General features: G+C 44.3%; 1 protein-coding gene across 18 annotated transcripts in view; it reads left to right on the forward strand.

Annotated features, from left to right (window-relative positions):
• The window catches only part of STPG1 (sperm tail PG-rich repeat containing 1), a 53,202-nt gene that overhangs the window by 10,580 nt on the left and 14,981 nt on the right, over window positions 1–27,641 (forward strand). For 9 of the 18 annotated variants that reach the window (XM_070597809.1, XM_070597852.1, XM_070597834.1 and 6 more), the window contains 4 exons: window positions 715–855; window positions 10,586–10,704; window positions 23,590–23,760; window positions 27,484–27,592. In XM_070597809.1, coding sequence (XP_070453910.1) covers window positions 783–855; window positions 10,586–10,704; window positions 23,590–23,760; window positions 27,484–27,592 — 472 coding nt within the window. In that variant the 5' untranslated portion in view covers window positions 715–782. Of the gene's footprint in view, window positions 1–714; window positions 856–10,146; window positions 10,288–10,585; window positions 10,705–19,429; window positions 19,532–23,589; window positions 23,761–27,483; window positions 27,593–27,641 lie in introns of those variants that run through there. The other 9 variants (XM_008507700.2, XM_070597773.1, XM_070597734.1 and 6 more) reach the window with 3 other exon arrangements.

A 27,641-nucleotide genomic window follows, 5' to 3' on the forward strand; every position in this document is an offset into this window, starting at 1 on the left:
CACCATAGAAGGTAAACAAATGGCAAAGACGCACATGAAAATACGCGAATTAAAATACAATGAGATACCACTATACAACCACTAGAATGCCTAAAATTAATGACTTACCATATTAATATTGGTGAGGATGTGTGGCAATTAGAACAAACTTGCATACTGATATATGCAACAGCATGGAAGAATCTCAAAGGCATTGTGGTAAGTGAAAAAGGACAGATACAAAACAGTATGTACTGTGATTGCTTATATGTGACCTTCTAGAAAAGGCAATTATTGTGACAGAAAGCAGGGCAGTGGTTGCCAGATGTCAGGGTTGGGAGGGTATTGACTGCAAAGCATAGGGAACTTTTTGGGTGATGTCTGTATTTATATCCTAATGGTGTTGGTATTTGACACCATTGCAAACATTTGCCAGAACTTAGAATTGTACACTTAGAACTGATGAATTATATTTTATGTAAATTATCTCGGTAAAGATGAATTTATAAAATTCAAGCCTTCCGTAGCTCTATAAGCAATGTCAAAAGTGAACACGTAGAGAGTTCCTGCTCCAGGCAGTGTGTGTGCTCGGGCCAGGGGGTCCCAGAACTTGGTACATCTCCGCCTCTACCCACAGGACTGTTCAGTCTATCCCGCAGACAGAACAGAACCCAATCAACGTGATTAACAAGAATGTGAAATGATCCCTGCAAATGCTGTATTTTTCTGTTTCAGGGGCTTAGAAGAACATGTAATACAGTTTTTCATCAAACAAATGGAACACATCACAGAACTTTGCTAAGATGGACAACGTCACACAAAAAGACCAAGACCCTGGCAAAAAATACCCCAGAAATGCCGGCAAACTGCAGAAAGGTCTAGTGAACTTAATAACAGATGTCTTTGTGGGGAGGAGAGAGAGCTCCTGACATACGTTCATTTTAGTACATAAGAACCAATTTTAGGGGAATATAGTAAATCCTGGCTCATACCGACAGGACCATCCTTAAGGCGTATCAGATAGATTGCTTTGCTTGTCCCTCACTGCTTCTACTGTGATGAGTGGGAATAAACTATGAAAAGAGAGGATGAGGGAGCGGGGAAGAAGGAGGAGGAAGTCTATTCAACCAAAAAAACAGACTTGTTATTGCCATGTATCTGGTAAGAATCCCCGTCTTCAAATTTAAGGTGTAAGAGATCTCACTTTATTTCCTAAAACTTAATGCAGGCTGCCAGTCTGCTGGGTTGTTGTAAAGTTTAACTCCAGCCTTTATTGGCACAGATCCTGTGTCCTTCTTGTTTCAGCTCTTGGATCTTTCTCGGTAGAAAGAAGTGATGGTAGGAGGCTGAGTGGGGGAGGGGAGGGGTGCTCAGAGCATTGGTCATCCATGTACCCAGTGAGGCTGCCCCTGTCCCAGTCTGCATGCTCCCTTTGGTTTGTTAGTATGTGCTAATTCTGGGCTACTCCTGGGTTAGGAATCATGGCTGAGACTGGAAACCTGATTCCCAGATCCTTACTCCACCGCTTTTTCTTTCAGGGATGTTACCACCTCCCTGGTGGGCTTCTAGAGTCCTTGCTGCTGTCAATCTCAGAGCTGGACCCCTCTTTCTTCCTCCCATCCTTTAATTCTGTGCTCTCTCTTTCTTTAATACTTTTTAAACTAAGGCATAATATATATTCAGAAAAAGTTCACAAATCAGAATTGTACAGAATTGTCCCAGAAGCCCTTGTCTTGTCCCTTCCCAGGCTTTATCCCCCTTCTCTGCAAAAGTAAACATCACAGCTGTCCTGACTTCTAATATAATTACTTTAGTCTGTTTTTGAACTTTATCTAAATTGGAATCATACAATATGAACTGTTTCCTCTTAGGGTTTTTTCTCTCATGTTATGTTTAAGAGATTTAACTTCATGTTTCACATATCCATAACTATTCATTTTTGTTGTTATAAAGTTTTCCTTTGTTTGAATCTACCACAATTTATTCATTCATTCTACTATTGAAGGACATTTGGGTTGTTTCCAGTTTGGGGCTAGTGTGACTAAGCTTTTATGACCATTCTTGTACATGCCTTGTGGGACATATATGTATGTATTCCTTTGATGTATACCTAGGAGTGGAATTGCTGAGTCATAGGGTAGGTTTCTGATCAGCTCAGTTGATACTGCCCATCAGTTTTCCAAAGTGGTTGTGTCAGTTGTACTTCCTGACAAGCAGTGTATGAGAATTCCAGTTGCTCCACATCCTCACCAACATTTTGCTCATAATGGTTTTGATTTGCATTGCCCTTTGATCAATGAGATTGAGTACTTTTTCGTATGTTGGCTCACCTTTGGATATTCTTTTTGGAGAAGTGATTGTTCAAGTTTTTTGGACTTTTTTTGCGGGGGGGGAGCGGGTGAGGAAGATTGGTCCTGAGCTAAAATGTGTTGCCAATCTTCCTCTTTTTGCTTGAGGAAGACTGTCTCTGAGCTAACATCTGTGCCAGTCTTCCTCTATTTTTTGTATATGGGATGCCACCACAGCTTGGCTTGATGAACGGTGTGTAGGTCTGTGCCCGGGATCCTAACCCACGAACCTTGAGCCACTGAAGTGGAGCATGTGAACTTAACCACTATGCCACTGGGCGAGCCCTTTGCCCATTTTTTTCTGTTGGGTTTTTCTTATTTATAGGCGTTCTTTAAAGCATTCCAGAAGTGAGCCCATTTGTTGGCTATAGGTAAAGTAAATATCCTCCCTTAGTCTGTGACTTTTCTTTCCACTCTCTTAATGGTATGCTAATAAACAGAAACTCTTAATTTTAATATAGCCCAATTTATCAATCTTTTCCTTTATAGTTAGTGCCTATGTCTCTCCTATTTAAGAAATCTTTGCCTACCCTGAAATAATTTCTTCTAGTAACTGTATTATTCTACCTTTCATGTCTAGACCTACAATTCACTTGGAATTATTTTTGTGGATGGTATGAGGTAGCTGTCCAAGTTTGTTGTGTTCAATACGTATATCCAGTTGACTCAGCTCCATCTTTTGAAAGGTCATTCATTTCCTACTGCTCTGCAAGGCTGTCCTTGTTGTCAATCAAGTGTCCATGTATATGCAGATCTGCTTCTGGCTTCTTTATTCTGTTCAAATACACACTGTCTGAATTACTGTAACTTTATAACAAGTCTTTTATCTAGGAGTATAAATCCTTCAACTTTGTACTTTGTTTATCTTCACTCTTCTTGGCCCCATTGCATTTCCATATAAATTTCAGAATCAGTTCATTAATGTCCCAAAGAAAGTCCCTCCTGTCATTTTTATTTGGATTGCATTGATTCTAGAAATCAATTGAGGGATAATTTACATCTTTACAATATCGAGTTCTCCAATTCAAGTTCTCCAATTTAGCTTCCTTTCTTTTATTTAAATCTTCTTACGTTTTTCTCAGTAATGTTTTATAGTTTTCTATGTAGAGGTCCTGCATATCTTCTTTATATCTATTGTAGGCATTTGATTTTTATGCTGTTATAAATGATAATATTTTAATTTCATTTTCTAATTCTTTGTTGCTGGTATAGAAATAAAATAAATTGATTTTTGTATATGGACCTTGATTCTAGTGACCTTGCTAAATTCAATTATTATCTCTAATAGGTTAACTGTAGATTCTTTTGGAATTTCTCCATATACAGTCTTGTCATCTGTGAATAATGACAGCTTTATTTCTTTCTTCTGATCCATATATTTTTATTTATTTTTCTTGACCTTTGTACTGGTTGGAGTCCTTCAGGACAATGTTGAATAGATTATGATGATACTCATCCTACTTTCATTCTCTATTTCAAGAGAAAGCTTTTAATATATCACTATTCAGTATCATGTTTGCTATAGGCTTTTGTCATAGATACTTTTTATCAGATTAAGGAAATTTGCTTATTTAGCTATTCCTAGTTTGTTAGGGTTTTTTTTTAAAATCATAAAAGGATATTGGATATTATGAAATTCTTTTTCACTATCTACTAAACAGAGACTTCACCCCCCAAAAAGATATAGATAGCAAATAGCATATGAAGAGATGTTCCACATTATTAGTCATTGGGGATATGCAAATTAAAAGCACAACGAGAAACCACTACATACCTAATGGGATGGCTGAAATTAAAGACTGCCCACTGTTGATGAGGATGTGAAGTAGCAGTAATTCTTATGCACTAATAATGGAGATGCACAAAGGTACTACAGCTTTGCTAAAGAGTTTGCAGTTTATTAAAAAGTTAAACATATGATCCAGTTGTCCTAGGTATTTACCCAAGAGAATGAAAACTTATGTCCATTCAAAGACTTGTAGTCAAATGTTGAGAAAAGGCTTATTTGTTTGTTTGGTATTTTTGGTGAGGAAGATTGGCCCTGAGCTAACATCTGTTGCCAATCATCCTCTTTTTGTTTGAGAAAGATTGTCCCTGAGCTAATAAGTGCCAGTCTTCCTCTATTTTGCACGTGGGACACTGCCACAGCATGGCTTGATGAACAGTGCTAGGTCTGCGCCTGGGATCTAAACCCATGAACCCTGGGCCCAGAAGCAGAGCGCACGAACTTAACCACCGTGCCACCAGGCCGGCCCAGTAACAGCCTTGTTTGTAATTTCCCCATGCTAGCAGCAATTCAAATTTCCATTACAATGGATAAACAGTTCTCACATTTCTATACAATGGAATACTACTCAGCAATAAAAAGCAATAAAGTATTGATATTTCAACAACATGGTTGAATCTCAAAATAATTATGCTGAATGAAAGAAGCCAGACAAAAAAGAGTACATACTATATGATTTCATTCTGCATTTATTGAGATGATCCTGTAGTTTTTCTTTGTTACTTTGTCAACATGGTGAATTACATCAATTTTCAAATGTTAACCTATCTTTGCAGTACTGGGGTAAACCTCACTTCGTCATGATGTATTATGTTTTTTATATATTGTTGGATTTAATTTACTAAAATTTTTCTAAGAATTTCTGCGTGTATGTTTATGACGATTATTGATCTGCACTGGTTCCTCCCCTCTGCCCGCCCTTGTAATGACGCTGTCTGTTTTTGTTATCAGGGTAATGCTAGCCTCTTAGAATGAGTTGGGAAATGTCTTTTCCTCTTCAGTTTTCTGGGATAGATTATATAGATAGGTGGAATGTTCTGTAATTGTCAATTAGGTCAAGTTAGGTAATAGTATTGTTCATGTCTTGCATGTCTTTACTGAGCTTCTATCTACGTGCTTAAATTATTGAGGGAGGAATTTTGAAATATCTGACAATAACTGTATAATTTTCTGGGTTTTTTTGCAGTTTCGTTAGTTTTTACTTTCTGTATTTTGAGTTTCTTGTTATCGGGTGTATCAGCATTTAGGACTGCTACGTTCTCTTGAAGAATTGACCCCTTTATGATTATGAAATCACCCTCTTTTATTGCAGGCAATATTTTTTGCTCTGAAAGCTGCTTTATCTGATATTAATATCTAGGTTTCTTTTGATTAGTATTAGCATAGTGTATCTTTTTTCGTTCTTTTAACCTATTGGCTGGGTTGATATTTAAAGTGTATTTCTTGTAGGCAGCATATAGGTAGGTCTTTTTCTCTTATCCAATCTGACCATCTGTCCTTTAACTGAGATGTTCAGACTATTGAAATTTAACGTGATTCTTGGTGTGTGAGTTTAAGTCCAGCATCTTGCAGTTTGCTTTCTTCAGTCTTCCAATTTGCAATTGCACCTGTAATTTGTCCCATCTGTTCTTTATTTACTTCTTCTGTCTTCTTTTGTGTTGAGTATTTTTTGTTTCTATTTTGTCTCCTTGGTTGACTTATTAGCAATAGGTCTTTGCGTTGTTTTCTTAGTGGTTGCTTTGGAATACGGTTGGTGACCTTTGGCCGTTGGGCCAAATCCGATCTGCTGCCTGTTTTTATCAACAAACTTTTATTGGAACACAGTTACCCCTATTTTTCTTTTTGAGGAAGATTAGCCTTGAGCTAATGTCTGTGCCCATCTTCCTCTATTTTATATGTGGGACGCCTGCCACCGCATTGCTTGATAAGCAGGGTCTGCACCCAGGATCCGAACAGGCAAACCTTGGGCCACTTGAAACGGAGTGTGCAAACTTAACCGCTGTGCCACCAGGCCAGCCCCACCTCTCTTTCGTTATGTATTGTCTATGGCAGCTCTCACTCCATAATGGCAGAGTTAAGTAGTTGCCACAGAGACTATGTTGCCTGCAAAGCCTAAAATATTTACTATCTGGCTCTTTATAGAAGAAATGTACTGATCTCTACTATAGAGTTGATAGTATACATCTTTAACTTATGACATTCTACTATCAAGTGATATCATAACACTTCACATATAGCAGGAGAACCTTACAATACTATATTTTCATTTTTCTCTTCCTTGCCTTTGTGCTATTGTCAAACACTTTACTTCTACATATATTATAAATCCCACAATAGTGTTATTGTTTTTGCTTTAATCCATTATTTTTTAAATGATTTAAATTTTATATTTATATCTAAATGTGTCAATTTATACTCATAATTCTCTATGTTATATTTATCCATGGATTTACTATTTCCAGAGCTCTTCATTGCTTTATGTAGACACAGGTTTCCAGCTGGTACCATTTTTCTTCTGTCTGAAGGACTTCCTTTAACATTTCTTGTAGTTCCAGTTTGCTGGAGATTAATCCTCCCAGCTGTGGTATATCTTTAAAAGTCTTTATTTTGCTTTTGTTTTTGAAAGATACTTTTACTGGGTACAGTATTCTAGGGTGACAGTTTTTTTCCTTCAATACCTTAAAGATGTTTCCAACAGCAGTCTGCTGTCATTCTTACATCGTTCCTTTGTATGTAACATGTCTTTTTTCTCTGCCTGATTTTAAGATTTTCTCATTATCACTTTTTAAAAGCAATTTTATTTTATGTGCCATAGTGTAGTTTTATTTATGTTTCATTTGCTTGAGGTTCATTGATTTTCTTGGATCTGTGGGTTGATAGGGTTTATCAGCTTTGGAAAATTTTCATTTTTTTCTCGAAATATTTTTTCTATTTCCTCTCTCCCCATATCTCTTCTTTGGAAAGTCCAATCACACGTATGTTAGGCTCCTTGAAGTTGTCACATAGCTCACTGATATTCTGTACTTTTTAGTCCTTTTTCTCCTATTTTGGATAGTTTCCATGTCTGTCAAGTTCACTAGTCTTTTTTTCTGCAGTATCTAGTCTATTGTTAATCTCATCTAGTGGGGTTTTTTTGTTGTTTTTTTTGTTTTTGCTGAGGAAGATTCGCCCTGAGCTAACATCCGTGCTAACATCCGTTTTTTAGTGTGTGGGCTGTCAGCACAGCATGGCCACTAACAGAGCAGTGTAGATCTGCACCTGGGAACTGAACCCAGGCTGCCGAAGCAGAGTGCCCTGCACTTAACCACGAGGCCACCAGACTGGCCCTTATCTAGTGTGTTTTTAATCTCAGACATCTTAGTTTTCATTTATAGAAGTTTGATTTGGATCTTTTTTAATATCTTCCATGTCTCTATTTAATATGTTCAGTCTTTTCTCTAGCTTCTTGAACGTATCAAATACAGTTATTATGGTGGGTAGAATGTTCTTGTGCACTAATTCTATGACCTGTGTAATTTCTGAGTTGGTTTTGATTCGACTGCAGTTTTTCCTTCTTGGCATCCCCATGAATATTTTATTGGATGCCAGATATTTTGAATTTCACCTATTGAGTCTGTATGTGTTTATAGTCCAATAAATTCTTGTGCTTTGTTCTAGAATGCAGTTAAGTTACTGGGAAACACTTTGATCTTTTCAAGTCTTGCTTTTAAACTTTGTTAGCCGGAACCAGAGCAGCATTTAGTCAAGGGATAACTTTGCCCTGTTTCTGAGGCAAAACCCTTCTGCGTACCCTACTTAATGTTCCATGAATTAGGAGGTTTTCCGTTGGACTCGTAGGAACATGAGCTGTTCCTGGCCCAGTGTAAGCATCAGCTATTGGTCACCCTCATTCTTTCAGGCGATTCTCTCCCCAGCTTTGGGTAGTTTTCCCACACGCGTGTGCCGATCGGTACTCAAAACTCCTAGAGGGGAACCCAGTGCAGGTCTCCCTACAGCTCTCTCGTCTGTGCTTCTCTGCTCTGGGAACTCTCCATGAGGCCCTCCTGGATGCCCACATCCATTTCTTCAATTTGAGAAGACCACCAGACTCCGCCTGGATTCCTCCTCCCTGTGCTACGGCCTGGAAACTTCTCCAGTAAGCCGTGAGCTGGGGGCAGTCTTACTGTGAACCTCATTTGTTTCGGTGTTCGGTGCTTGAAAACCATTGTTTCATATATTTTGTCCATTTTCAACTTTACTTTTTCAGTGAGGAGGGCAAATCCAATCTCATTTTGATTGGAAGTGGAAGGTCAGTTACCCAGAGTGTTTTCTTTAAAATCCTGGTTTTTTGGTAGTTCTCCTGAGAGTTGCCTTGATTCGTGCCATTCCACCACAGCCAGAAGCCAAAGCGTTGGATCTGCTTTCTGATCACAGGGAAACCTTCCTTTTACCTTTCTTCAGAAGCCTCCTTTCTTTACTGCCTTCTCTGCAAAATCTCTCGGTTGTTCTATGACTCAGACTTTTAGAAACAACAGCTAGGAAGCCTTGCATGTACTGCTTTCTGATTTGCTCTCTAGCTTCCTTAAAGCAAAAGATACATAGCCATCCACCTACTTTAACGAGGGTGAGGGAGAAGGGAGGAAAAGAATATACTGTGTATTGGTATCTCCAAGTGTTTTCTAACCAAACATACATATTCTGTTTTTTCACTTGCTTCATCCTCAGCCCGGGCAAATTAGGCGAGGTTGCTCCATCCCCATTGTTTCATTCACTTGTGTGTGGAGTCCTTACTGTGGGCCAGGCTCAGCAGGAGGAAGGACAGCTTAGAGTTCAAGAGCCTGGGCTCTTTAGACAAACGTTCAAACCCCAGCTGCTCACCTGCTGGCTGTGTGGTTAAGCCTCAGTTTCCTCCTCTGTTGAGCTGGTTCGTAAGTCCTGAGGGGCCCCCGATGACGTTGGGCTTCCCTCTTTGGAAAGTAGTTTTGTTTTTTCAAAAACTAAGAGACTAATAAATGGGCCTTAAAGACAGTTTCCATGCCACCTCGCCCCCACCCTAATAAATCCCTCCTTTCTTCTCTTGGCTGTCTTTTTTCCACTTCTGCACACATTCTGTCTCTGAGGAGGAGGACTCTGATGTTGAGATAATTTGGCTCCCTACTGGCACATCTTACAGAGTCAAGATGGACTCCCCCACCCAAAATTTGGCTTAAATGTCAAGACTGATGCTGCCGCACACACATCAAGAGGATATGAAAACGTTTGTTACTCATACAACGAGGCTTTCTGGGGAGAGCATGGCAGGCTTCCCAATCTGGTCCAAAAATGGCTTGAGAGAGCAGGGATAGGAGACTGACGTGGGTTTTATTGTGGTTGGGAGGAGGGGCTGGAGTGAGAGCAGGGGTTTGCGTGGTTTGGGCTTCCAGTTGGTACCAATGGAGGGAGCATCCTGGCCTCCTCATCGGCTTGCCCAGATGTGGGGTGGAAAGGGACGAGGGAGTGGTGAAGCTTAAAAGCTGTCAGCAGCCAAACATCAGAAAATGAGTCAGATTCTATGACACTCACAGGTCACAGTTTGTGATCAGCCTGCCGTGCAGATAGATAGATAGATGCTGCCGGTGGAATCTTAGCAATTGTGGACGTTCTCCCAGAGGTGGGGAGTGGGAGAGGGGAAAAGGGGAAGTTTATATAGCATTTATACATCACAACCCAGACATATAAACTGTTTTTTTTTTTAAAGATTGGCACTCAGCTGACATCTGTTGCCAATCCCCAAAGTCCCCCAGTACATAGTTGTATATTTTTTAGTTGTGGGTCCTTCTAGTTGTGGCATGTGGGACACCGCCTCAGCGTGGCCTGATGAGCGGTGCCATGTCCATGCCCAGGATCCGAACCAGCGAAACCCTGGGCCACCGAAGCAGAATGTGCAAACTTAACCACTCAGCCACAGGGCTGGCTCCCAAAATTTTAATTTGGTTTTCTATAACTGATCCCTTTCTGCTTTTTAACCCCACGTCTGCTCAAGCGGAAATCTAAACTTAGACTTGTCTTGCACAGCGCCCTGAAAAGTGAGAGCAAGCCCCACTCTGGGATTTCCCTCCCCGTCTGCGTCTTCATCGTTCTCGTTGATGTGTCACTCTGGGCTGAGGATGAGTGAGGATCTTGCTCTGTCCGCCTGCCTCCTCCAGGCTGCTCCAGGTGGTTCTGTGTCCCCTTCCTACTTGCCAAGAACATCTTCTCTGTCAGATCCTTTCTCTTACCTGGGACAATGTGCTTCAGCTATATATAGCTTAAGAGCTGGAGGGGAAAAAACCCAATAAATTACGAAGAGGGTAATTTACACTTGACAAAAATCCGGTTTCATGTTTCTCTCTTGTCAAAAGGCAAGTTTCTTTTCTATTCCATTTAAAGTAAAACATTAATATACAGCTCTGTGTTTTCTGCTTTTGCCAATTCTTTGTTCTTTGCTAATTTTTATTTTATTTTTGTTGTGTAGGTTTTACTGCTGCATACCCAACACAGTCCTCCGTTCCTTTTAAATATGAAGCTTCGATAATTCCAGAATCAGAAAAAAAAGGATTTAATAGTCAAGCCAAGAGATTTTATCGCAAAAAGGTAATGACGTTGTCTTTGAGATTCTTTACTTTTCGGCTGGATTTCAGCCTCACAGGCCGGGCACACGGGTCTGGCTGGTGCGTCTGTCCGTGTGACCAGTAGAGGGCAGTGTCCGCCAAGGAGCCGGGCGCCCTGCCCAGCTGTGCGCTGCCTGGACTGTAAGAATGAAAGATGTTAAATCCTGGGGAAAACAGCATGTCTGGACTTAAGGTGCCACACTGAGCCAAAACAAATTTCAAGAAGAAAGGTGTTTTTAAAAATTATTGCAAAAATGGAAAACTCAAAAATCCCAGGACTATGAAGTAAAAGGTAAAAATCCTTTCCTCTGCCTCCCCCAGCCTCACTCTTTATGAGAGGAAATAAGACTTTCTTCAAATAACATGAGGCAAAATAAGAGAGTCTAATAAATTTAAAAGTACCTTTGAGATGAAGGCCCCTCTTAAGTTTTAAACTTCCTTTAACAAGGTGTTGTTACTGTTCCTGTATTTCCGCCATCCTCAGCCTCTTCTCAAAATATCTCTGTGTCTCTTTTCCTCTTTGATCTGGAAAGTTCTGCTTGGCCTGATGGTCCTCACTTAACTTTTGGGATTTTGCCGCTGAAGGCCCAGGGGTCTGACCCTCCCCTCTCTCCCCAGCAGGGGGCGGAAGCAGCTTGAGCTGTCCTTAGAGTCTTTAAAAGTCTTATTTCCTTTATTCATTTATCCAGGACCTTTAGAATAACATTCTTTTGGAGGCGTCCTCGTCTCGCTTACCTTTTGCTGCATTCTGAAAATGCTTTTCGTCCCCCTCCTTGCCCAGATGGCGGCCAGGGAACCAGGAGATGTGGGTTCTGAGCGCAGGTGCGTCAGGAAGGAGTCGAGGGGCCTTGGCAGCACCTTTGCCCTCAGCTCTTCCTCATTTGTAAACAAGAACCCTGAACTAGAAGATGATTAAGTTCCTTTTCATTTCTGATATTTTAAGATTCTAAGAAAGCAAATAATAAAGAATATAGCACGTGTATATACACACTCACATACATACACAAACATATATATTTTTAATTACTTGTAGGTTTTCCCCAAAGATGATAAATAAGATATTTGATCAGGAGTTTTCTCTCTTCTCTCTCTAGTCTCTCTATGTTTAAACTGTCTGTCTGTCTGTCTCTTTTCTGTTTGGTGTCCTTTTTGTCAGTTTAGTGATAATATGTTGTCCATCTCTAGGATATTTGCAGCCCAGACTCTAATAAAAATAATAGCAACCATAATTTACTGATCCCTACTATGTGTGAAATCGTTTTTAGACCGTGTCTCTAATCCTTAAAGCTAAAAGGAAGGGTATATTACCTTAATTTAACAAAAGAAGAAACCAAGGCTGAGGGAAGTTAAATGATCCACCCAAGGTCACACAACACAGGGTTTAGCAGAGAAGAGGCCCTGCACAAATATTTGCTGAATCAACGCTGAAAGAATTAGACCTCAAACCCAGGCCTCACTCACTCCAAAGCCTCATGCTCTTCCCACACACTGCACCACACCTCCCTTTGTGGCTCTCAAAGCCGTAATTTGATCTATGAAAGTCAGTAAGCACATTCTGAAAAGGCTTTAGCAAAACAGACCCAGCTCCAGATAGAAGGTGTCAGGTAGTGTGTGTAGGCTCCATCCCTTCTACATGATCTGGTTCTGAAGATTCAAATCCAGAAACTGAATGGGCTGGCACTTTTTTTTTTTTTTTTTTTTGGTGAGGAAGATTGGCCCTGAGTGAACATCTGTGCCAATCTTCCCCTATTTTATGTGAGATGCTGCCACAGCATGGCTTGACTAGCTGTGCTAGGTCCACACCCAGCATCCAAACCTACCAACCCCAGGCCGCCAAAGCAGAGCACATGAACTTAACCACTAAAGCATGGGGATGTGAATGGGCTGGCTTTTAAAGTTAGCATTTTAAACTACTATTGCTTTTCAGAAAATGTTCTGCTGAAGGGACCAAGGTGACAGCTGGCAAAAGCTAGAGGCAGCGTCAGATATAGAAATAGCTCAGAAATTTGATTCGTACTTTTCAAATGTGGTCACATTGGTTTGACAATGTGAAAACTTTCATCTAAGTATTTGAAAACATTTTGTAAATAAGTCTGGAATTTTGTGGAAAGCACATCCATAAATGGGATCCATTAATGAGATTCCCTGTGTTCTGCTCAGTTACTAGCTGTGTGCCTTTAAACTAGTCACTTAACTTTTCTGGGCTTCAGTTTCCTTATCTGAAACATAAAATTTGGATTGTATAATTTTCTAGGTTCTTCAAGCTATAAAGACAAAACAAAATCTCTTCTTCCATGCTCATTAGTCTCCTTTTTCCTGAGGGGAATGGGCATTGAGAAGTTAAGACGCTTGTTTAAAATTACCTGATAATTTAGTGAGGCAATCCAAATTAAAAACAGATTTTTAAACTCTGGTGTCTCACTAGCCTTCTTAAAAGATTAATCGCACACACCCTGTGTCTGATCTCATGACTTGGTTGTGCCCTCGCATTAGTTCTGTGACCCATTTAGCACATCTTTAACCCAGAAGATCGGTGCCCTTTGAAATGTACACTCACCTTACCAGTCTGCCTTTGGAGGAATCATCCGGGCCCCGTGGCGCAGCTCACATTCCCCGTAAGTCTGACTGCCGGGTACAGAGCCTGGGGCCTGGCAGTTTGGGCTGCTAGAAATGAAGTCTTCTTCCCTGAGCATCTTACAGTTGTGTACAGATGTGCTGGCGAGTCTCCTACAGGAAGAGGCACGCCCGTCTGGGACAGAGCAGAGCCCAGCGCCTGGTGGACACTTTCTCCCCCACCTCCTTTCTGCCTCCATTTCACCCTGGGTTGTGGTCACAGTTTCCCAAGCTGGGTGACCCAAAGGATACCCACTCACTGTCTTCACATCTCTGTTTCCTCATCTTTAAAATAAGGATGTTGTAATAGGGAGGCCCTTGCTGGGAATTACTGCTTTGTGATTCTAAACCTGATTGATGGTACAGGCACCACATGCTCCAGATGGGCACGGTTGAAAAATCCACATTAATGTCACACGTAGCCTGACAGTGAATCCACCCTCCCAAACCGTAAGCAGGCCAGTGTTTAATTTGTGGTGGAACTGTACAAAGTTAATACTGTTCACTTGCAACTTGATAAGGTACTGGACCAGGGATGTTTTACATGTCAGAGATATTTAAATGAAAGGAGTTCGGTTTGCAGAGACCACGGTGTCCAAGGGGATAATTACCCTCAGTGTGTACTTGGCGGCATAATGAACCACAATAGGGTCTGCCCGACCTTCCTGCTCTGGAAACCTGACTTCTGGGCATCCGTCACCAGCACCCCTTTCTAAGGGGCCTGCAGGACATGTTCCTGGAATTAGCGAGCACTTGGCTGGCACTGACAGTGTGCCTGGAACCCCTAGAAGACCTTTGCATTTTCACCTCATTCAATCCCCATAACAACCCTGTGAGCTTGGTCCTGTCCTTATCCACACTTTTTGATAATGACCCTGAGACACGAAGAGCGTTAAGTAACTCGTGCAGCCAGGGTCAGGCAGAGCGAGGGCAACCTCAGGCAGCAGCTCCTGGCCCCCAGACACTGTTTCCCAGCGTCTCCCCAGGTGGAAGCAGGCACATCCTCCTCTGAACTCCTGCAGCCCGTCTCGTGCCCCTGACCACCTTCTGCTTAGCCTGAAGGGCGTGCATGTCCTATCTCCACCTGCCCGAGAGGTCCTGGGACAGCCATCATTGCTGTCCTTTCCAGACCCCGGAGCCCCACAAAAGTGGATTGAATGAATGGTCCCAACTCAAGTCTATGCATTTCTCATTGAGTCGCAGGAACACATCCCACCCATTTTGCACTGTTTGGCTGCATCTCCTCCATCCCGTTCCTGGAATTTGTGAGCAGCTAACATCTCGTGCCTGTATCCTTGCGCCTCAGCACAGGCCCTGGCCCACAGTTAGTTGCTTTCAATATGTTTGTCGAGTAGAGTTTTTGCCCACTTTCCACTCGGGAGACTTCAGGGGGCTGCTGACAAGCTGGTTCCAGGTTGAGAGAGAGGAGGGCTCTGAAGAAGAGCAGCGTGGCGCGCTCAGGGACAATCCCGATGCTAACGGATGCTTTGAAAATGCCGGTTTGACTTCTCTTTCTGACCGTTTCCAACCCAGCCAGGCCAGCGATGGGCAGAGACCTGCTCCCCATTGTCATCTGCCCAGGTGGCCAGTGTCCCCGCTGCTTCCCCCACACTGTTCTCCACCTGGGCGACTAAGAAACAGTCTCCTCGAGAAGCTCCCTTCGGGCTCCCGCGACTTTCCCTTTCTGACATCCTCCCCCATTCTGAACAAAAAAGGGATGTTTTCTTGCTTGTAGTGCACTCGCTGCCTCTCCCTGTTCACTGTGATCAGAGGCTTGTAAACTTTGATGCCAGGCATCAGTGTATGGAGCGGGCAGAGAAAACAGAAGGGGCATCGTATAAGGGGCAGATCTCAGAGTTGTGGACAGTTTGAACCAGAAGGACTTCGGCGACCTCAAAATCCACAGAGGGGCCCTTTCTGTGACAGCATCTCCTGCTGAAGCCCATCAGGGCAACTGCTGCTTGAAGCCGCTGCCAACTCTGGCCCCTTTCCCTGCCTTCCTCGTGGAGGCCTGGAGTGCCGTTTGAAAACCACGGATCTGGACACCTCCACTTGCTTCTTTGCAGGTTTACACATGGGGGAACTGAGGCCCAGTGAGGGGACGTGCCCTGGGGACAGATGCCAGCTCTCTTGCTTCTGGTCTATGTTCTCCTCACCACTTTGGCCACATCAATCTGAGTAAAGGCTTTCTAGCTTTCGATGAAGTCAACAGGGTGGATGCATGCATTGTCCCAAGACCCTAAGAAAAGAGGTGTTTGTAAAAGGAAGTTGTTCCCTCTGGAACCCCAAGTTCCTGTGTGGTTTTGCCGGTGGATTCACCACAGGACGAGGCTCCGTTTCCGCCTCAGGCGTGGTCGTCTTCCGCTCTATGCCTCTAGCCCTTCAGCAAACTCCTACTTTTTTGTTCATCTGTGCTTTCCTGAGAATCACCAGCTAGCCCCCCAAGAATAGACCGAAGCAGGGTGGAACATGTTTGAAGTGTCAGAAGGCAGGTCCAGTGTGGTCTTTAGCCAATGAGCCAACAGAGACCACGTTTTCCAAGCCAGGAAACAGTTTGACAGACCATTGATTTGACAAACCCAAGAGTATTAATTGGACAGAATCTATGAAATCAGGACTAGAAAATCCAGGCTGGGTGCAGATGGAACTGGCTCCAGGCTGTGGGAGATTAAGCCCTTCCACGACCTGTGGAGACACCTGGGATGATGAGGCGCATGCCCTGCTCCACTCTTCCCCTCCTCCTTACCTCTCTAAACCTATCCCAAGGTCAAGTGGGTGTAGAGCTGTGTTCCACCCTTGGCACATGCAGAGGCTGCCCATTTGGGAATTTAATCCTTCAAAAGAGCTCTCAAAGTGCGTTTTGACCAAATGTCACCCAGATGTGTTGGGTGGGAGCATATCAGCCAGTCAGCCCTTGCTCAGTCTCTCTCTGAAGGTCTTTAACCCCCAAAGGAGGGTCCTGGCTGCATTGAGGCTGTCGTGGGCAACTGAAGACTAGGAATGCTGCTGATGATGGCAGGCACACACTGGCACTGCTCTAGCCCCTGTGTGTGTACTGACTCACGCAGTCCTCTCCCTGTGGGGCAGGCACGGGAAGAAGACGGATAGCACCCAGAACAGTGCTCTCAACAGAGCACTCGGCAGGCAGTCAGTGGAGCTCCGATAAATGATTCTCTTCCCTTCTCCCTCCCACGCCTGTTTTTGTTTCGTTTGTTTGGCTTTTGACTTCTGGGGTGGTCTCGGCCAAGAAAGCAAGAGGTGGCTAAGTTCATACCAGTTGCAACCTGGATTGTTATTCTCTGGGGTGTGCTCTGAGAGGCCTAAACTCATCTGAGTCATGTGACATTAGTCACGTGGACTGTCACCCCAGAGGTGGAAGGTCTGGATTTTTATGGCCCTCCTGTAGAGCCATGCACCAGCCCGGGCAGTTGCAGGAGAAGGTTTGGATTCTCTGCAGCTGGACATTTCCCTCCAAGTAGCTTAGAAACCTACTTGGGTGCCACGTTGGGGTAGTGGTGTGCTGGCAAACCAGCTCTCCCCTCCACAAAGAAAAATTCTGGTTTCTAGCATTTGCCAATTCTTGTGATGTAAATACTCCCGCCCTGGCTGATTTCAAGCTACTGCTAGCAAAATTTCTTAATTTTTCACAGTCGCCCTCACAAGCTGCCACTGGCCGGCTGAGCCTGCTGCTGCTGAAGGACCCCGCTTGGACAGTAAGAGCCAGCAGGAGAGGTCACCTTCCCCCTCTTATTTGGCCTGGAGTCAAACCAGTTTGCAGTGGGGCAGAATTAAAACATGATTAAGGTCCCGTGGGGTTGCCAGATTTAGCAAGTGAAAATACAGGATTCTTAGTTAATTTAGAATTTCAGATAAATTCTAAACAACAGATAAACAACTGTTTTAGTATAAGTATGTCCCAAATATTGCATGGGGCGTACTTACGCTAAAATATCTCTTTGTCGTTTATCTGAAATTCAGATTTAACGGACAGGGTGGGGTGGAGCCTTGCAGGGCTTGTATTTTATATGGCAACCCTAGCTCCTCAGATACGTAATGGTGTCCAGAAAATTCTCGTGAACTGATGGCGGTGTTGAGAGTGTGGCGATGGGCCGGGCGCTAGAGATGTGCATCTTCACTGTTCACTGTTTAAGCCTAGAAAAGCCGCAGTTACGTTTCCTGCTTCAGCTTTCCCTCAATTGAGGGGCTCTGGAAGCTAAAAGACACCCGAAGGCATTTAGTCCAGCATCTTTGATTTACAGATGAGGAAACTGAGGCCCAGAGAGGTGACTTGCTCAAGGTCACTTAGCTAGTAGCAACACTAGAATTCCCGACTCATACCCCAGTGGGACTTTGTTTTTCTTTTATCTTACACATTCGCCTTTGAGAGTTAGTGTGGTTTAGTGGTTAAGAGTAGCCTCTGTACTCAGACTGCCTGGGTTCAAATTCTGGCTCTGACACTTCCTGGCTATGTGACCTTGGGCTGGATCTCCTTTGGCCTTGGCTTCTCATCTTTAAAATGGGGATTAAATGAGTTAGTGCATGTAGAGGACTCAGAACAGTGCCTGGCACTCAGAGCCCACTCATTAAGTATGTGCTGGCCCTGCAAACAGCCCCCTAGAAAAATCTCTTCCTTGTTTCCCTGTAGCCCCTCAAGTCTGCACCCACATGCCGGGGTCCTTTTGGCCTCGGCCTGGGGTGCGTGTGCACCAGGCTCTGTTGCATCTCCTTGGCCTGCCTCACTCTCCCAGGCAGTCAGGCCCCTCCGTCCACCAGGACCGTCACCACCTACAAAGCAGAAATCGGCTCCCCTGCCCCCACTGCTGCAGAGCCAGGCTCAGAGGACGCACTGCATCTGAATTCCGCGCGGAAGAACCTGTTAATAGCACTGCTGACCCTGTCCCTTATATTAAACCACAATCACACTCTGCTCAGGTCAGACTGGAAAGTCCTTGAAGGTCCTCAGGGTGCCTTAAGCTTGCTTTCTGCCCGGAGGAAGGTTGTGATGGTGGAAGTAGGACGAGCCTTGGTGGCAGAGGTTGGAGAGAGCAAGCGCTAGAGTCAGCCTGCCTGGTTTAAATCTTCGCCATTTACTAGCTGTGGACCCAGCATCTCTGGGCCTCACTTTCCTTAAAATGGGCCTGATGATACCCCCGCTGCACAGGGCTGTGTACACCATGCACTTAGCACCAAATTCAGGTACTGCCATGTACAGCAGTGGGACCTTGGGCAAATGCATCTCCACATGCCTCAGTGTCTCCATCTAGAAAATGGGGACAGTAATCTCTTCTTCACCCGGGGATTAAATGAGACAACCTTTGAGAAGGTCCTGGCGCCAAGTTGGCAGCCAGTAAACTCCTAAGACAGGGGAGCATCCTTACCATTTCATGCCACTTGCGTGGCCAACTTCTGTCAACATTGACTTCCCCCTGGTAACTAGCGTGGAAATGAGACAAAAGCCCAGTTCATTGCAGCAGCAGAAACGCGCTTGGAAGTCACACTTCTGTTTGTTCCTCTCTCACATCCCTGCATCATTTAGCACCTGAGCCCCAAGATCCTGCCTCTTTTTGTCTGAGAGTTAGAAATGGGCTTCTTTGGGAGGCAGGTTGTTTTTGTTTCATTTTGCTTTAGAAACAGAAACACTCCCTGATTTCTCTTCTGAAAGGCTGAGGAGGAAGCTGAGCCAGGTGGGGTGCGGTTGACATGAAATGAGTCGCCCTGCCCTCCCCGTGGGCTTGGCTCACCCAGTCATTACAGCCGACTGCCCATCAGCCACACTTGGTATCCCATTTTATGCTCATTTCTCTAAGGGCATGAGAAACAACAGCGTTCTTCTGGAATGCAGTACGGCATGGTGGAAAGAGCAAGGGCTTTGGGGGTCCCAGACCTGGGTTGGAATTGCAGCCCCAGCGCTTGATAACTGAGACGGTGACTGGGCAGGTTAGGCAACGGTGGAGCCAGGCCGTCATCCGTGAAGTGGCGGCGGTGCCTGTCCTGGAGGGTTACAGAGAGGCGTAGCGTTAATGGATGTAGAGCTTGCGGAAAAGCACAATGGAATTGAATGTATCCAGATGACGCCACATGCTCTTCCCTTTCAGGATGATCTCCCAGGTCCTGGGTTCTACAACGTCATTCACCAATCTCCAGTGTCCAACAGTGTCTCATTGTCTAAGAAAGGGACGGGCACTTTTCCCTCTATGGTGAGAAACCCTTCTTTGAGTAAGGCCATTAACTGATCAGTAATTTCCTTCATTCATTGCATAATCATGTATTGGACATCCAGTCCCTTTTCTCCAAACGCCCACGGTTCTAATTAGGAGAGTAACTGCCTCCTCAAATTTCATGCAGGTAGATTGGAGCCTGTGTCTTTATGAAATTTTTTCCCACTGCTACACGTTGCCAGAGTGGGAAGAGAAGCTAGAGGAATATTCAGACCCTCATCATCCAAAACCAATTTTGTCATCATGGACTGGCCTAGGCAAATGTTTTCCAGAGATTTTTAGGCATACTATGGAAAAAGTCATTATTATACATTTTGCCCTAATGTGATGTTTTACATTGCTTAGTCTAATTGGGTTACTCAAATTATTGAGAAATCTGATGGGACCAAAAAGAAAGCAGGCAGTGGGCCTAAAATCTACTGATCCTCTTCCCCTCTCCATTTCTCTTCTTTCTAAGATGTGGGTCCTGATCTTTGCGGAGGGCTCTGACAATCAGGTAGCTAGGTGAAGTGCCAACATCCCTGACCAGACCTGGGCCAGGAGAGTCTTTATTTGAATATTTATAAATTGGCAAGAAAAATAGATATAGCAAGGGAAATGAGTCAAACTAGGAAAGACTAGCTGAAGTAGGAAAGTGAAAAAGAAGGCAAAGCAAACCCAAACCCTGGCATCGATGAAACAAATATGCTGTCTGTTCCTTTAAAACTTACAATAATCTCTTGCAAAGATGTATTATGATGCCTGACGTTGGAATTGATTTTTTTTTTTTTTAAACCACACAAAGGGACAATTTAAGGCACACTGAATGCAGCCACTTATTGCAGCTCGAGTTTGGCAGCACTGAATACTCAAGGAGCAAACCGACCTTGGAGTTAACTCCTCCTGAGCACGGACGTTGAGGCTGCACAGGCTGCCAGCAAGAACACAGAACCAACACACGTCTACCTCTTTCTCTGCGAGGGAAGAGACTCCAAAGCAATTGGCAGAAGTGCCGTCTCACCAGGTCCTGGCACAGAAGACGAGACTTAAGATCTAATCCTGACTCAGCTGTGGATTCTTGATGTGACCTCAGGCACGTCACCCATGTGTGTCCCAGTTGCCTCATCGAGTGGAGACTCCCTGGAGGCACTAGGCAAATTAACGTTGCAATAGGTGAAATACTCTTTGAAACTGCAGAGCATTATAAACATGTTAAATGTTAGGATTGTTACCACCTGAGTCACAAACAATACTTCCTGCAACACCTAGGTTTTCTCTCTGAGAATTTCTTGGCCAAATAGTGGCACTGCCCATTCCTGCTCCGTGCCAAAGAAGGGATGAGTCAGGGCACACCATCAGTTCCCTACCGGGCTTTACACGCAGTAACTTTTCAAACAGCGAGGCTGGGCCGTCTGGAGGAGAACGGGCCCAGGGGAAGATCTGAGGACTACAGAATCTCTTCGGGCCTTTCAGGTCTTTAAAAAATTCAGACCAAACCCCGGAGAAAGCAGACATTAAGTTGTTCAGGCTGCCTCACCACGCTTTGATGGATATGAGAATTTACGTATAAACACTTAAGTTCCTGTATCCGTGGTTGATGGAGATCTGTCGGGAGAGCCCCACATCTTACCCAGTTCCTTTCTGAACAGGATGCGAATTTCATGCCTCCACCCCTCTTTTAGTGACTTTCACATTTAGCACCTCCTCCATTTCCGGATCCCAAGACTCTGAGAGCATTAAAAGTTGCCGTCATGGGGGAAAGGTCTGCCTGGCTGACACTGGTATGGCCAGGAGGAGTGTGATTGTGGGTGAGGCTAACCGAAAAACTCTGTGGGTCAATAAAGTTTAGAAACTTCCTGATGACTACTGGGGCAACTACGCCCAACCTTTTGAGAGCACCTGTCATCTCGCTAAGTCCAAATAATATACAGTCCTTTATGAATGCATTCCTAGTCTTTGCTGCAGAATTGTTCATGGGACTGACTAGGATGCTAAGTGAAGGTGCGGGAGGAAACTTTCATGGCCTTTCTGTATTCGCACGGTGGCAGGATGGTCCTGGAAAAGTTAGATGTGCTGGGGAGAGGTTCATCAATGCCAGCAGGCGGCCAGATTGGAGACCACGGGCTTGGCAATTAAAAGAAAGCCGAGGGGTGGGGAGGGTTGGTGAGTGAGTGTTATTTCAGCTAAACTCAGACTATTTCTATTACAATACTTTATGAAACTTTGCCTCCAATGGGAATTTTGAGAACAATTTTTCCCAAAAAAGTATGTTAACTGGTATTCTCAGCCAAAAAGACTCCATGATCCCGTAAGTTTGAGAAAGGCTGGTTAAACAAAGTCAGACAGGTTTCTTTACTGAAGACCTTCTCAGAGCATTTAATACGCCAATGTGTGTGACGAATCTTCAAGATGGGAACATGGTATGAAACTTCTCAAATGTATTTGGCTCTGGAACTCTCCCCGCTGCTGCTGCCGCCTACACAGCCTCATCTTATAGACCTGGTATGCTGAGGAACACACTTTGGGGAATAGCGCCTTAGAAAAACATGCTTGCCCACTCTGTTGGGTGACTCAGGATGGACACGCTACAGACGACACCACCAAGGAAGGCTTGACCTTGTCACCCTTCTTCTAAAAGGGAAAAGCAAAGGTTTGCCTTGGGCATACGAGGCACAGGGTAGTGAGTCTTCCTGAGCTGAAACCTCCCACAGTCATTTATCAGCCGCTCATCTTATAAATGAAAACACATGCTGCTATTACTCCTCTCGGCCCATGCCTCCTCAGAATGGGAAATCTGATCCATATCAGACAGTGGAGGCAGATTGCCTGGGTGAGAATGTTGGTTCCACCACTTAACTAGCTGAGGGAGTTCAGTTTCCTCATCTGTAAAGTGGGGTAATCATAATATCCACTACTCAAGGTTGCCATGAGGATTACATGCAACAACCCGTGAAAAGTACTTGGTTCACTATTGCCCAAAATACGAAGGCAAAGTGAGTACCAGGCTGGGGTGACCTTACTTCCGGGAACATCAATGAATCCTTACAATTAGGAGGAGGCAGAGTTGGGACTTGAACCCACGCTAGACTCTGAACAGCTGAGACTCTGGGCAAGAATGCTTCTGCCGCTAGTGGCACCCTACACACATACCATTGGGGGTCCATAAACCCGGGGTTGAGAACCGTTGCCTCCAAGCACAAAGTGAAGGGCCGGGGGGGCCCAGTGCCTTCCACAGCCTCCTCCACTCTCTGTGCTTGTGTAGTTATTGACCCCTATCAAGCGGAGGACACCCGGGGCAATGTTCTCAAGCTTTTAACCACAAAATAATGAGAATTTTTTTGTTTTATCAGACTCCGATACTTGCCATACTATCATCGGGTAAAGTGATGTTATCACCTAGTTTCTATGCCTTTTGGCCCTTTTCATTTGGCAAACATTGATTCTGTTTGTTTGTTTAACTGAAAATAGTTCATCCTGGCTTCCTGGAAGGAGGAGGATTGGTTCTGTTGAAACAGCAAAAATATTGTAGGGTTTTATGAAATCAGTAAGAAGGTGGGGGATAGGAGGCGTGGCTGGACAGCAAGCCCTACGGAGCCTCGCACCTTGCCGTTGTTGGAAGCAAACTTGTTATTTAGGCAATTTAGATTGTTTAACCTTAGCACCAAGATGTGAGGTTTCACTCAGGAAGAAAGCCTAGATTGGAGAAAGAACGCCCCATCGCCCCATCGTGTAAATTACCCCACAGCTGATGAGTCAGGCGCAAGTGGCCTGAAACGAGGTTGGGTGGAAATGCATTTATGGAAAAATTATTTTTGTGAAGTCCCAAACATAAGATGAATAATTTGAGTTAGTTTACAGAAGTTAAAACAGGTCTGAACTTGCATTTTCTGTGAGCAAATCCTTAAAGCCCGAGGTCAGTTTATCATTGAAACCTGCTAGAGTTTCACCTTTTATAAAGTACTTTTAGACCTGGTGTCGGGCACTGTCTTTTTGACGTTTGTCCTTCAGGGCCCCGAGATTATGTGACAATGCTGACTCCTTTGGTTTTCTCCTCACAGTGTGCCCGGTTGGACACCATCGTCTCTAAATATCCTGCAGCTAATGCGTACACCCTCCCATCACATTTTATTTCGAAGAAAGACTTCAGTAACTCCTGCTCCAGCATGTTCCAGCTGCCAAGCTTCGCGAAAGTTCTCAAATTTGAAACTCCTGCACCAAACCATTACAATGTAAGAACTTGCATCTGCTTACTAAAGATATATTGAATGAATGATTTACTAAAATAAAACAAAGGAAGCAGGAACTTTGGGAAATAGCATTTTAATGCAATTGGTAAACCAGGCAGTATTTGTTGATGGGTGTATGAGGCTGTGCGAGACTCTAACAGGGAATTTGCAGAACCCAGATAAAAATGTGAGCCACCTGGAGGTCAGTGTGGAGCAGTGAGAAGACCACTGCCCTGGAAAGTACTTATGGTCATCCCGCCCGTCATCTAATCTTTCTGGGACAGTTTTCTCATTTGTAACAATGAGTATGTTATTTACCACTTTATCTGCAGGCACTATTCATTTACTTTTTAGGTCCTTATAGAGAAAATAAGCTTCTGTCTTTCCATATCAGAAAATTGGTTTTTTAACAGTAGCATTCTGCCAGTTACGATCACTTTGTAGTCACCAAGGCAGAACGGTATAATTAATGGTTAAGAGAAGGAGTCAGGTTCAAATTTCAACTCACTTTCTAACTGTGTGGCTTTGGCTGAGCCCCTTAACCTTTCAGGATTCAGTTTGTTGATCTGTAAGATGGGGATATGCCACCACTTCATAATGTTAATGCAAATATTAAGTGAGGTACTGGCACCCAAGAATCCGTAACACACGGAGATCAGTAGAGCTGTCTATGGGGAAGTCGTGTTACCTCTGAGCCTCAGTTGTAAATGGAATTAATTATACTTGACCTACAGGGTTGTTATAAGAAGCAAATGAGACAACGCACGTGAAAGTGCTCTGAAATACATGACATGAATTGTACATAAAGTATTAATGTTATGCCGTATTTCAAAATATTTTGGTCTCAGAATACATTTTAAGTTTCCTTTTTCTTTTATATTATTATAAATAATATTTATATGGCTGAGGTATAAAGATGGAGAGTGGTCACCGTGTTCTAACCCAGCTGGGCTTCCCTTCATGGATCCTGTGGCTACTCTGTGCCAGACCAGTGATATGGCTTAGATTCCAATGGGGAACTCAAGACCAGAACTAGTAGATAGACAAACAAAATAGTTACAAACTGTGGTCAGCTTTAAGGGAGACAAACAGTTGAAGCCTGAGAGAGAGAATATGTGAGGGGTGTGGGGGTTGGCAGTACCATGTACTTTAGACTGGGTGCTCAGAGAAGTCTCTGAGGCTGAGACCCAAGGATTGAAGGAAGAGCCAGAGTTTGGGGAACAGTATGTGTAAAGGTCCTGGGACAGCAAACAGCTTAGCCCAAGGGGAACAACAAGAAGGTGGCTAGAGGAGCATGAGCTAGGAAGAGAGGGGATGAGGGGAAGCCAGACAGATAAGCAGGGGCCAGTTCCTTCAGGGTCCTAAAGATCCCAGGGGAGAGTTCAGATTTTGTTCTGTGTCCTGGGAAGCCCTTAAGGGGGATAGGAGGTGTAGGGCGATGTCATTTGATGTACTTTTTAAAATATCTCCCTCCACAACTAGAAGGACGTGCAACTAAGATACACAACTGTGTACTGGGCGGGGGGGGGGGGATTGGGGGAGATAAAGCAGAAAAAAAAAATAATATCTCCCTTGAGCAGCTGTATGGAGAATGGACTGCAGTGTGGGCTGAGGGTGGATTTTGGAAAACCAGTGAGGAGGCTGTTAGACTAACAGGAGAGAGATCGAGACCTTGTCTGAGAAAGTGATAATGAAGGTGCTTGGCTGTAGCGCCTTTGCCACTCCTGAGAGAGGCCCGGGTTACCTGGGAGACAAGCATAGGCTGACTGTCTCCATGTGCGTGCTGCTCTCTGTATCTTCCTGGTTGCAGCTGAAGGATGCTGTAGTTAGTGCCCAGCCCAGCGTGCTCCTTCACCCGGCTTCATATCTCCAATGCCTAGCTCAGCTGCTGGTATGCAGTAAGCATGCAATAAATGTTTGTGACATCAGAGGAATGACATCCCAGTAGTAGACAGTTGTTAATGTAGAAAAGACCATTTCCCAAGTCAGCACTCTGTCCTGCCAACAGATCAATTGTCGCTTGCATGCGTTTTGTTCATTATTGTTTTAACGTGGCTCTGAAAATAATACGTGTTCATCATGAAATATACTCAAGCATTAGAGAAACCCCTGAACTAGAAAGTGGAAGTCCCTGATAATTCTGCTCCGCAAAGCGAACCACCATCCACACCCAGGTGCAATTTCTTCCATACTCCCTTCCTCCCCTCGTCCCTCCCTCCAGTGTCAGGACTACACTGTCTGCAGTACACGTGCATTTTCTACTTAACTATATCTTGGATCTTTTTTTCCTGTGGCAATACAATAAGTCAGCTTCATTCTTTTTTAACCTGCCAGTGGAGCTATTTTCCTAGTCGAATGGTGGGATCTTCCAGTGACGCACACTCAGTGTGTACAAAAATGCCCCCTTTTCAGTAGCGTTTCCGTCTGGGTGAGGAAGAAAGCTGAGGTCGTGTTTTGTCTACAGGAGGCTTTTTCAGACCTGGAGAACAATGGTTGAGTCAACGGGCGAGGAGCAGAGAAGCGATAATCCTGTTAGCCACACTGTGCACGGAGGTCTGCCGGGGCCTTTCTTTGCCTCTGCGCACCAGGGTCCCCCACTTCTCTATTTGAATCCCTTTCCTCCGTACCGTGTTATTACTTCCTCTCTGGCTCTTCTCTGTGAGCCCAGTAATTAGCCTGTTCCATCTGATCTCGTTGTTTGCGCTCTCTGCATGCAGTCTGGCCTTTAGGACCCTGGGAAAGCAAAATTCCTCCGCCTTTGTCAACACAAAATCAAAATGCCCTCTGTGTTTCTTGAGAAACATTTTTTTGACAAAGGAATATCACCGAAAATCAAAGCATCCTGGTCCCAGCAAATAGTTTCGCTCATTCAGTAAATACTCCCAGCCATCGCAGACACAACTTTTATTGCCTCTTTTATCTAATGAATACAGGGGACAGACTGCAAATCGGCATTTAAAATATTTGTGATTCATGTGTAACGTAAGAATGAGCTCAGGTTTCCCTTTTCCCCTCTTAGTTTTAGAGTTCTGAACACTCTCAAGTGTATATTGCGTGGATCAGCCAAGATTCTTCATTTCTGGTCAGTCCAGAAAAGTCAAGACAAGGGTGCTTACAAATCTGATCTTAAATTACATGATTCCCTTGTATGCCCCCAACCCTGTGTTTATAGAAGGGCTGTTGAACGGTGAGGAGTCAGGTGGGCATGTGTAGGGCGAAGTGTTCTGAGGAGAATAAGAATCCTAGGAAAAGTAATGAAAATAATTTGCCTTTTGAAAAACACTTTCCTACAGATGATTTCCGTTGACCGCCTGCCTCCTCACCCCAGCAGCGCTCTGCATCAAGGAGCGCCTCTGATCCGTTTCACAGACAAGAAAAAGCTCAAGTTCAGAGAAATGGAACAATTGTGCAGGGTCGCACGTCCCGTGCACAGCAGAGGCCAGCCCAGAAGCCGAGTCTGTGGGCTGCCTCCTCCGGGCGCCGTCCTCCATGCCACGCTGGGTCACCAGCCATCTGTCTGCTGGTGACCACAAACTCATCGACCCCTCCGGCTGGGGTGATGGTGAAGGCACAGTTGGCGTGACCTTTTCCGCTCGTGTCTGCTCATTTTCTGAGGGGGACAGGTTTAAATGTGATGTTTTACCCAAATGTGCCTCTCGTCCAGGCACAGTGACAGAGACAAAGAAAGGGAAGGCATTGAGCACACCGTCTTTATTTTCTCCCCAGGCCTCTGTCTCTTGCTGCAAGCAGAAAAATAACGTCTGTGCCCGAGCCGGGTTTATGTCGAAGACTCAGAGAGGATTTTTCACAGTTCCTGAGACAGGACCTGCCCCAGGTGAGTGGCCTTGTGCTGGCCTTGACCTGAGGGCTGATGTACCAGGTCT

This window comes from Equus przewalskii, chromosome 2, assembly GCF_037783145.1.
Source record: "Equus przewalskii isolate Varuska chromosome 2, EquPr2, whole genome shotgun sequence".
In the NCBI taxonomy this organism is placed as follows: Eukaryota; Metazoa; Chordata; class Mammalia; order Perissodactyla; family Equidae; genus Equus; species Equus przewalskii.